General features: G+C 35.1%; 1 protein-coding gene across 1 annotated transcript in view; it reads left to right on the forward strand.

Annotated features, from left to right (window-relative positions):
• Positions 1–12,463, forward strand: part of Tnni3k (TNNI3 interacting kinase) — a 291,075-nt gene that overhangs the window by 102,625 nt on the left and 175,987 nt on the right. Inside the window, exons 10-11 of the mRNA XM_071617944.1 lie at positions 4,254–4,348; positions 4,926–5,075. Of these exons, the coding sequence (XP_071474045.1) occupies positions 4,254–4,348; positions 4,926–5,075 (245 nt within the window). The remainder of the gene's footprint in view (positions 1–4,253; positions 4,349–4,925; positions 5,076–12,463) is intronic.

A 12,463-nucleotide genomic window follows, 5' to 3' on the forward strand; every position in this document is an offset into this window, starting at 1 on the left:
CTATTGGAAAGTGGTGGAAGGAAAATGTAGGTGTTGGAGTCTGTTTGGAGGAAGTAGGAAACTGGGGGCATTTCCTTAAAGGGTATATCTGTCCCTGGTTCCTTCCTATTTTTTCCTTCTTTTTCTCTTTTTTTCCGCTTTTTTCCTTCATCCTTGTCTTCATTAGGTGAGAAAACTCTGTTTTGCCAAATTGTTCTCTCTATAATGTTCTTTCTTACCATAGGCCCATAGTGATGGGATCAAGTGTCTATGGACTGAAACAGTGAGACAAAATAAATCTCTCATTTTTTAAAATTGTTTATATAAAAATATAAACAACAGAAAATTGATACTGAGAAGTGGGTCATTGCTTTGACTATACCTGACAATATGTTTGGAATTGGTTACTGGGAGAAGTTTAGAAATGTTTGAGGAAGAAAGCTTATAACATTGTGAGGAGAAATTAATAGACAATTCTGACGTGAGCTCAGAACACCAGAATGCTAGGAGGAATGTGGATAGTAAGGGCAGTGATGAGGTTTTAGATGAGAAAGAGGATTCTACTGGGAATGGAACTAGAGAACATGTGTTTTACATTCTGGCAACAAACTTGTCAACATTTTGTTCATGCCTTGAGAACATGTGTGAAGTTGAACTTAAGTAATGGAATAGTTTATCTGGCAGAGGATTTTTCAAGGCAACACAGCATAAAGGTAGTGGCATGGGTATTTATAACTGCTTTACACAAGATTTTCAGCAATATTTGGGAGCAAAAAGCAGAGAAAAAGGACTTTAAAGTTTGTAGTTTGGCAAAAAAATAAGCATACATAAAAATGGAGCCAAGGAAGGTGTTCTTGCTAAAGAGATTAGCACTACGAAAAAGAACTCAAGTACTTTGTACCAGTATGATAAGAAAGGTAGATTGAGAGCTTCTCAGGAATTGATGCCACCCACCTACTGGAGGCTGAAGGGTGTAAAACTATAAACTACTTTCAAAGACTTTGCTTTGAGAATGTATAACTAGGCCCCCGTCTCATACTGGGATACCTACAAAGTTATTTCCCCAGGATACATTTTATTGTGCTTAATCATTCAGGTACCTGCTACAGCTATGGCATAGGTGGCAGACCTTGGTGTCATCTGAATGGTGCAGGTTTGGCAGGTATACAAAATGCAAGACTTGTGGAGTCACTCAGATTTCAAAAGGGAGTCTGGGAAGCCAGGCAGTGTGTGAAAGTTCAGAATCCCTGTGTTAGTCCCTGGTAGAGCAATATATGAAGAGTAAAGAAAAAGCTGCAATAGAAGCCCCAGGAAATTAGAGATGTCAGGAATGTGGAATGTCTGCTGAGCAAAGATATAGACAACAAGCAGAGGCAGCTCAAGAGAGTGACCATGTCTGTTGCAAACGGTAAGGCAGATGCCTAAGACCTTTGGAATTCACTTCCTACCATCACATACCCTAGATGCGGGATGTGGATCTATAGGATACAATACTTGACTTACTGGGCTGTATTGTCACTATGGTCTGATTCTTCCTTGGTAATCCATCCCTTCTGTTTAGAATGGGAATGTTTACCCAGTGTCATCATATGTTAAAGTACATAATTTGATTTCTTACTTTTATATGGATTACAGCTAAGAATTTGCCTTAAGATTTAGATAATTCTTTGAGCAATGCTGTAGCTGCTAAAACTATGGGGACTCTTGCGTATGGATTGAGTGCATTTTGCATTATGAGAGGATATGAGCTTTGGGGGATGGAGATAGACTATTAGAGTTTGGATCTGGAATGTCCTCCAGAGGCTCTTGTGTTGAAGGCCTAGAACCTTCAACATGGAGGTGCTATTTGGAGGTGGTGGAAATTTTAGGAGGGAAGGAATAGTTTGAGGAAGTGGAGTAAATCCTTGAAGAGTTTATCTTGTCTCCATTTACTTCCTTTCTCTCTCTCTCTCTTTCTTTACCCCCTGGCTAATTTAAGGTGAGCAACTCTGCTCTCTCACCTGCTCCCCACCATAATGTTATGCCTCTGCAGGCCCACAGCAATGGGGCCACATGAACATGGACTGAAATCTCTGAAACTGTGATCCAAAATAAATTTTTCATCTTCAGAGTTATTTTCTCAGGAGTTTTATCACAGTAATGGAAAGTTACTAACATAATACATATGTATGTATATATGCAAACATATATACACACATAAATTACACACATGTATGCATATATTCATAATTTATCATTTTCTGCAAATAGTTACTTTGAAAATAAACAACAAAGTACTTCAGACAATGACTGTTATATATGTAGTGTTATGGGTCATATTTACAATGAAAATTGTTAATGGGATGATATATTGCACTGAGATGGTTACTTTCTATTTATTAAATTATCCAAGAAGAGTTATTAAAGATCTGCCTTGTGTTGATGCTAGAAGGGACATTAAAATGACAGGATATCTTTCATCCTTAAAGGAGCCATGAGATTTTGGTAAAAAAAAAAAAAAAGTTTGTCTATTACCATAATACAATGTGACAAGTGCCATAAGACTGAATGACAAAGGAGCAGGAGACAGCAACGATTCTACCTTTATTCATGAGAAGATTTTGCAGAAGGACAAATGCCATAAGACTGAATGACAAAGGAGCAGAAGAGATAGCAATGATTCTGCCTTTGTTCATGAGAAGATTTTGCAGAGGGAGCAATAGTTCAGAAGATGTATGAAAGATGAGTGGTATTTATTAAACAAATATGACTTGGTCAACACCATCTCAGGAAGAGGAAATAGTTAGATCCTATGCTATGAACTACCTCTTTTTCTAGAACCAAGTCCCTGCACACTTCCATTAGCCATGATTAGATGGGGCTCTGCTTCATATTAGTTTCCTCCAGTCACCTATGACATACCTCATAGCTGTCCAGGCTTTGGAAGTAGAATCTTGCTAGTGAACACAAAAAGCAGATGTATGAGGGAAATTATAGGAAAAGAAAGTTTGTGAAAATTACTAGTCAATGAATAAAAGCTAATAGTCATTATTAGGCATAATTTATTTACATTACACAAAATATTTTTTTCTATCAGCTTTTTCAGTAAACAGTAGAAATTAGAATTTCAATTAAATAGTTCAACAAATTTGGTTGTAAATTTTATCTATAAAAATCATATCTCCTTTAGGTCCTTAACTATATTAATTTTTTCTCCCAACGGAAAGAGCAGATCATGGACATCCTTTCCAGCTTGTAATGTGATTCCATAAGCTTTAATTCACTTGGAATTTCAGCAACAATGTGGTATTGAGGAGGTATTATCTATAATCTTGTAGAACAGGTGTGAAAACTATAAAATTCAAGAAGTCTAAGGATTTGTCCCAAGTACTCTGGCTAGTATATGGAGGATTTCTGGACTTTGAGTCCACAACCAAAGCTCCCATAGTAAAATGACAGCTATGAGATCTTACCTTCTGGTCAAGGAATTCTTCCGACATTTGACAGTTTTCCTAGGGAATAATTTCAAAATATGACGTGATTTGACAACAGCTCTCAGGATTCTCCTGAATTTCATATTTCATTGTCATGCAGAATAATTTTTAGGTTAAAGTTGAACTAATAACACAGGAAATACTTGATTCAAAAGTTCTATAAATTTTACAAAACTTCTTTACTTCACTGCAGATTTGAAAATCTTCAAGATTTTATCACCGTATGTTCTTATTTTTATTTACCATTTTCATATAGTGCTTACTTATTTTTTAGTATCTCTCCTCTTACCTTCCTTCCCCCCTTCTTTGTCTGTTTGGCACTTTTATTTACACATCAGCATCTAGATTTTCCTGGGTTAATCAAGGCTGTATTTGTTTCCTGTGGCTGCCATAACAAAATACCACACAGGTCAGATAGGTTAAACCACAGAAATGTATTGCCTCATGGTTCAAGAGGCTACAAGTACGAAATTAAGATGTCAGCAATGTTGGCTTCCTCTGGAGCCTCCACCTCTTTTCTTGACTTGAATATAGCTACTTTCACACTGTGACTTCACATATCCATCCCTCAGACTGTCATTATCTGTTATAATCTCCTCTTCTTATTAAGATACCAGTTTTATTGGATCTGTACCTACACTAGTGACCCCATTTTAACATATTAACTCTTTAAATACAGTATCCCTAAATGAATTCAGAATCTGGAGTTAAGGGAATTAGAGCTTCAACCTATGCATTGGGAGGGAACACCACTCAGCCCATAGAAGTGTCTTCTATTTTCCTTATTTTGTACTTTTGCAGTGCTTGTACCTATGGAAAGAGCATTGATCTGGTTAAATTTCTTCTTGATCAGAATGTTGTAAATATCAATCACCAAGGAAGAGATGGCCATACAGGTATGACTGGGGTGAGAACATCCCTTGTTTGAGGTGCTTATCAATGGTCTAGAACAGTGGTGTGCCAAAGGGGAATGAGCCCTGACTGTGGTCAACCCCAGTGAGGATGGATATTGTTATCAACTGACACCATTTAGCATTGATGGTAAATAGTAATAATAAAAATAACATTAAATTTTGGTCAGCTTGACGGTTGTGTTATCTATAGTCAATGTAATCTCTTCTGGTCTTTACCAGAGACTGACCATGCTACCCTGCTTTGAAAATAATTCTTGAGAATCTTCATTCTTTTTCTTCTATAAAGATACTAACATTCATTCTTGATAATACTGTAGGTGTAAAAATACTAAAAAATAATTCTGAGCAAAATACAGTCTATATAGATTGACTAGTATAGAATATTTCTTTTGCTTATTGTATGTTTCCTCCATAATAAAATTAATTCATTATCAGGTATATCAACCATTGCTTTCTGTCTCTGAAAACAATGTTGTTATGTGGTTACAACTGCCTTTTGAAAATCAAAATGTAGTTTTCTTCCTTTCTCCTTTCATCCTTTTATTCTTTTCTATTACAGGATTACACTCTGCTTGCTACCATGGTCACATTCGCCTGGTTCAGTTCTTACTGGATAATGGAGCTGATATGAATCTAGTAGCTTGTGATCCCAGCAGGTCTAGTGGTGAAAAAGATGAGCAGACATGTTTGATGTGGGCTTATGAAAAGGGTATATTTTTAATCATTGCATCTCTATAGTGACACATTGAACTGTGTGCATAGATTATGTCAATGCATCAATAATTCCTTTGCTTTCAAGACATGTATATGCTCATTTCTTCTGTAGATTGTATTTGAGTCTCTGGAGATTTGGATCAGAGACCAATAGACCATCATTAGAGAAACCAACTCCTGCACTGCAGATAAGCTGAAGGCATTCTCAGTATTGATACACTGAAAAAGAGAATGAGCTACTGCATTTTTAGGTGCTAACTTGTGCTAGGAAATGATAGAAGAGTGGAATTAGAGATGATCTTTATCTCTCTTTTAGGGGAATTTTGATGTGGATTCAAATTTTAAAACACAAACAAATATAAAGAAAAACAGGAGTATGTCAGAGTAAACCCTGTTGATAGTGCCTGTGCTAGAAAAATGTAAGGGAGCCACGATTTGTATTTAGGTATTAACTTATTTGAACTCAAAGCAGTGAGAACTTGGGATCTGGTGTGAGAACACCTGGGTTTATATCAAGTCATATTTTTTGACCTTGTGTAAATTATTTAATCTTTCTAGGATCATTTTCTCATTGCAAAATGTAGGTAACAACTCCAACTTCACAAGATTGTAAATATTAAATGTGATAATATGCACAAATTGCTTAGATCAGTGGCTGCACAAAATAAGCACCTAATAGTATTTAGTAGTGATATAAGTGGTAGATTTTGTAGTAGGTCAGAAATAAAGATGATTGATAACAAATTCTTTATTTCAAGGGAAAGGTAACTAGAGACATTCAGAAGTGAAACACCATCTTTGTTATTGATATTTAAGACATATTGTACATCATAAGTGAGCTCTGCATATGCACATAAGCTCCTAAGGTGTTTAGATTCCTCAGGTGAGATGAGACAGTATTACTATAATTGAAATTATGTAGTTATGACTGAATACTGTATAATTAAGACTTTTATGAAACATTTTACTTATTATGTTAACTTTGATGACTATATTTTTAGGATGCTTAAAGTATGAAAAGAAATATATTTCTTTGTTTTAATGATATAAACATATAAGGCCATACTAAGCTATAAGATTTCTTAGCCTACTAAGTTGAACCTATCTGAATCTCATCTGGTTAAAGTAGGATATGAAAATCCATCAATGAAAAGGGAGATTGATTTTGGTCAATGGAAATGGGGAGTCATTTTAAGCATGTAAACAAAAAGGGAAAACATACAGATCTGAAGGCTACTAGTGAAAAAATGACATAGGAGTTACTTTAATAAAGACAAAATAATAAACATGGAATCATAAATAATAAGACAGTTATAGATCTGCTATCTTTTTGTTTTTATTTTTTGAGTATTGTATAAATACAAGTATATCTGCCTTTGCACATATTGTTCTGCACAACTCAGTTAACTTTTACAACCTGAACCTACCCTGAACACAAATGATGAATGTGAACATGACCAGTACCCTAGAAGCCCCACTTACATTATCTTTCAATCTCTCCCCAAAGGAGTGTACACTGCCTTCTGACATAGTTTTTCTTCTTTCAGAGAACTTTATATAATAGAATGCAGTGGTAGGTATGTACTATTTTGTGTCTGGCTTCTTTTGGCCAACAATTTATGAGATTAATCCTTATTGCAAGATGTTGTAGACTGTTTATTCTTATTGTTCATAGGATAATGTTTTGTGACTAGATCACAATATACTTATTCATTCTGCTATCCATGGCTGTTTGGATAATTTCCAATTCAGGGCTGTTAAAAATACTGTCCTATGAACATCCATATACATGTATACTGTGCATTTCTTTTGATGGATATATTATTGCATTTTTGTTAGGTACAAAGAATTTCTCCTTTGTGTTAAAAAATAATTCTAGGTAGCTTGATATTTTAAGTATCAGCTGGAAAATCTTAAATATTCTGAAGCCTTAGGAGGCCTGACTAAGTTCTACTTACCCAAAGCATTACATTTATTCAAGTGATTCTCAGACAGCATCTCTTAAGAAATGTGAGTTTCAGAGTAAGACTGTTTACAAAGCATTAGTCTTCCGGAAGGCAGCTCAGAAATTGCTGCTGCAGCTATCTCTTCACAGGGGTTGACTTTGTTTGTTTGTAGTTGATTGAGAGTGATAGTTGAAAACTGGCTTTACTTTTATTTTTTTGTGGAATTCCACACCTTATAAAACAATGAATCATTGTATAAACTCCTAAGATTTCCTGCCAAGCCACGGCAAAAATGCTTTAGAGGACTTGCCCACTGATCTCTGCAACATATGCCATATTTGTCACCTTTATTTGTTCATCTAATGTGCCAGGCATCAGAGTTGGATTCCATTATTACTATGAATTTTAACAAATTGAATGTTAGTACCCAGGAGACATATGGATATTTTGCATATGTTCTAGGGCAAAGCAAGTCAAACCAGCAAAATGAAATTACTGCTATTTTCTCTTGCTGGAGAAATGTTGCACTGTTTTCATGTATTCGGAAAGTATTGAAATGGCCTTGTTGATACTGTCAACAGTGAACAGTTTCTGTTTTCATTGATAAAGACATGCTTCCCTTTCTCCCTTGGAGAGAGAGTTGCCAAATTAACTGATATAGTACACTAAAAACTTTCCTGAACAATTTGGAGATGAAGCTGAGGAAGCAGTAAAACTCTGCATAGAGATCCTTCTTATTAGAATAGAGGTGATATAGGAATGGTTTCATTATGCTTTACCATGTACCATATGCTATCCCAGGAGAGAGAAACTATAAGGGAGATTCAACAAGCAGTGTTGAGTTGAAAAGGAATATTTTTCTGAATGCTTCAGTAGAATAGCTCATCCTACTCTACACTCTGAAGAGAAAGACAGTGGAGTCTTTTTCAACAGAATGTGTCTTTGGTTCTAAACCAAATTTTTTAACAGACCCAGACTAAATTTTAGCTAACTATCCTTTTGCTATTCTGATATAGTACATTCAAGGATGTCTTGGAGTTCTGGAAAAGTTGTCTAGTCTCTTTTGGAATATTTTCAAAACAAGAGTTTACCCACTATGAGTTCCTGTGGAATCAGAAATGAAGAACACTTTCTATTTGCATAGCCCTTTTAACCTAAAGAGATCAGAATCAATCTTCGAAATAATTTTCTTGGTGCTCTTGATTCTACTCGGAAGCCTACTGGTTAAGTTTCAGTATTTCTCTGCTCGACTGCTTAAAGTTCCAATTTCACAGTATTTAGAGTATTTCTCCTCTCCAAGTCATCCCCTACCCCCACCCCCTTCTTTTCTACTATTATTTCTGAAAGTGTAGTGATGGCTGTCTCACTCACTTGGATTTGTTCTGCCCTTTCCCTGGGGTACAAAGGACTTGTATGAATCAATTTAAATTGGCTAGAAGAAATAGCCAGCAGCTTGGTTATGTTTAAATCCTCTGCCCTAATCACCAGTATGGAAAACCCATTGAAAAGACCTACACATAATCTTACATCCATTGCATTAAAGATGAAACTGCCGAATTGAAAAGATCTCAGCCAATTAGAATTGAACACATAGCTCAATAGTGTGTCTGGCAGTTAGATTTGAAAAGGCTGCCTTTGACAAAGAAAAGCACTCCTTTATGTCAGGCTGTTTAGGGTCAGAAAATAACCCAAACCAGAAACAGGACTAAAAACTTCTGATTTGCTTCGGTACTGACACCAGTTAAAGTAATTTAGAGAGGCTCCTCTCCCAATATCTAATTATCCAGAATACAATATTTGTATACAGCAGAAGCATTCTAATTCACAATGACAGGGAACTGGAGTTGGAGAATTAGTGAGTAAGTGAGCAAAAACAATAAAAATCAAGGCTCCTGTACCATGATATATACTCTGTTCATTCCTTTTGACAAGTGTAGTATGGTGTGAATTATTTATAGTAAATGTACTATAGTGTATTCTCTAAAAGTAATGAAATCTTACAGTCATGAGTTTCTACAGGTTTTAACCAGTAAAAAATAACTGAGAAATGAAGGTTAGGAAGGAACAGAAGAAGAGGTAGGGTCATTAAATTATTTTATAAATTTACAACAATGAATTATAAATTCATAGGCTGCTTCTATATTACATTCTTACCTATTAGAATTTATTTCCTGGTTTAGTGAATAGTTAGTAGTTTAGTGAATCTAAACTACTTAGGGGCTGAAGTTTAGTGTGATAAAGTAGATTAGGAGGGAGATAAAGGAAGGGTTAAACAAAAGACTTAGAGGGTATTTCAAAATCCATGAGTTGTTTTTTTTTTTTTTTGGGGGGGGGGTGTTTTTTTGTATATTGGTTACCATTCTACATATGTAGTTATTCTCTTTTAAATATAAATGAATAAAATAACACTAAGCACTGTTAGAATGAGATTTTCTATTTCTATTTGGAGATAAGTCACAAATTTCTTGAAATATATTAACTGCAAGAATCTACATACTTAGAATGTAGAACTTACATTAAGTAACTATTGCATATGCATATATATATATATATATATATATATATATATAATTTAATTATCAGTGTGTCCCTATGAATGGGCATTATCTTACTACTATAAAGAATTTGGGACTTAGAATTGTTAAGTCACACAGCTGTTAGTAGAACTGGAGGAACTGGAAGTTGGAGAATTAGTGAGTAAGTGGCACCAGAGGTCTATCCTATTGCAGAGTTCAGGCTTTTACCACCACAATATAAAATCAGTCAGATCTGCCACATTCCATCGTTATTACTCAACGAACTTCAATCAGTTATTTAATTTTTTTCACTCCTCATCCTCAAAATGAGGAAATTTACCAACGCTTTATGGCATTCCAACGAAGGTTAAGGATAAGATGTAAATGCTTGGAACTTAACAGATTCTCAATAAAAATGGGGATAGGTGTTATTGTTAAATAAAGGGTGGAGATATAATTGAGTCTGTATAACTCCCAAATCTTACAGTCTTTCCTAATCTACAATATGATTTTGTATACAATAAGAAATACTGATATATTAGGAAGATGGGTATGCTTAATAAACCCACTGATGAAGCTGTGTCTTACAAGTAAACACCACTGGACAATCCTAGCATATAGAAAAGCATATGATGTATTATTGTATTGATATTTCTTATTTATAACTCAAGTTATACTACTACATCTAAAACCTCCGGACTGAAACAGAATCAAGAAGATTTTGAAAATCAGTATTCAAAATATTATGAAAGTAATTCAAAATGATTATTCTAATATGAAGAGTTGCATGCAAATCTACAAAACAATATTTTAAAACTCCAGCACAAATTCACAAGCTTCTTTACTGCAGCAGGGTTCTTCCTCACAGCTAAGGAAGAATGTCAGAGTTTGTGATCATGTTTTCAGACTGCCACACCATCTGACTGCTAGATTCTTTTACTTAGATATCTAAGGAATATGCACAACTCAGAACTGAACTGAACATCATTTTTGTCCTCATAAATTTGTTTCTCCTACTGTGTGACCCTTATTCATTATATAATCAATAGCATTGCTCTCCACTTTGCCACCTAATTAAAAAATCTAGAATGATGCTTGACTCCTTTTCCTCCTCAACTTCTCACCCACTACACACATACATTTACATTCAAATAGTTTCCTTTATTTTTACTTTATGAGTATATTTTAGTCTATCCTATTTATTTATTTGGTTTTGGTACCAGGGATTGAACTCAGAGGCACTTCACCACTGAGCCACATCCCCCTTTGTATTTTATTTAGAGACAGGGTCTCACTGAATTGCTTATCACCTAACTGTTGCTGAGGCTGGCTTTGAACTCATGATCTTCCTGTCTCAGCCTCTTTATTTTTATTACTGTGGTTTTAATTCGAACCCTTATCCTCTTTCTCCTGATAGCCTAATTTTAATAGCCCAATTACCAGTCCTTTTGTCGTTTTCTTTTCTTATCTTTTTTTCCAGCATCTTTTGGATCTATTTTTCCAGCTATAGAGTGAGAGATGTATTCAAGATGAACATAAGGTTCTATCATTCCCCAGCTCAAAACCCTTCATTGACATACTATCACTGATAGGAAAAAGTCCCAGCTTGTTATCATATGTCCTGTGTACTTCCTGACTCACAACCCTTTTATCCAATCACTTTTGTCTTCTGGGTACTCCAAGTGTCGCAATCATCATACTTGCTACACCACCAGCATCCATTCATGTCCTGTCTCACACACACTGCACAATAATCCTGTAAGGCAGCATCTATGAACATGATATCATGTTAGTCCATCTTCCAATGTCTTTTCTCATGCCTCTATACCCTCCCCTTCCCTACATCTGACTCCAAGTGACTCTACTCTTTTAATTTCTGATTTCCCCTTAGCCTTCAAGAAATTTTGTAGGTCCTCTTTCAGAAAGTCTTCCCTGATTCCAGTTTAGCATACCCATTGTTTCTTTACATTTGACTCTATTACCTGCACTCCCTTACCTCTCGGTTCTCCATTCCATCCTGAAGAGATATCTCTCCTACCAAATCGTAAACTTCCTGGGAACAAGCATTTGGTATATAGCTTTTTATTTTCTGATACCTGAAGTTCAGTGGATGACTCCTAATAGATGTTCAATACATGCTTGTTGAAATGAAATTGAGAAAGAGGAGGAAGACATTTATGATATAATATTCTCTTCCATGTTCCACTGAATGACACCTGGTGAGCTAATGTTCTCAAGAATACTAATTGCGATCTATTCTGTTGTCTCTGTAGCTATGTCTATAAATAGTGTAGATTTCTTATTAACTGCACAATCCTAATAGTCAAATAAATGAGCAGAAGATTTTAAAGAATGCTCTAAAGCTCCTCTTCTTATGCATCAGAATGGTGAAGACTTCCTTCTGGCCAAAATGCTTTTCTTCTCCCTTTTTGCTTAATCAACTCATTTTCATCTTCTAAGCTTAGTTTAAAAGATAATTCCTCAAGGAACACTTCCTCCAAACTGCTCTACAATTTCACCATTTTGCACACTCATAGCATCCTCTTTTTTTCCTAGAGCTTGATTAAATAAAATTTGAGTGAATATATAATTATTTTTTTTCTTTTCCACTAGACAGTATTTGTTATAAGAATAAAGAGCTCTTCTATTTCAACATTGCATCTCTCATATCTACTACTATTCACTCATTTAACAAAATTTATTGCCAGTCTAATATATAATAGACACTGAGAGAAAAAAAATGTTAAGATAGACAAAAATCTCCCTGCTTTTTCCACACTTCTAGCTGGAAGAATCTGGCAAAAAGTAAGAAAATAACTGGAAATTATCAGGTAACAATAAGTGCTATGAATAAAATAAAGGAAATGCAATATTGAGTAAAAAGTTCAAGGATACTGTCTAAAATTGAGTATCCATGAAGA

This window comes from Marmota flaviventris, chromosome 10 (genome assembly GCF_047511675.1).
Source record: "Marmota flaviventris isolate mMarFla1 chromosome 10, mMarFla1.hap1, whole genome shotgun sequence".
In the NCBI taxonomy this organism is placed as follows: Eukaryota; Metazoa; Chordata; class Mammalia; order Rodentia; family Sciuridae; genus Marmota; species Marmota flaviventris.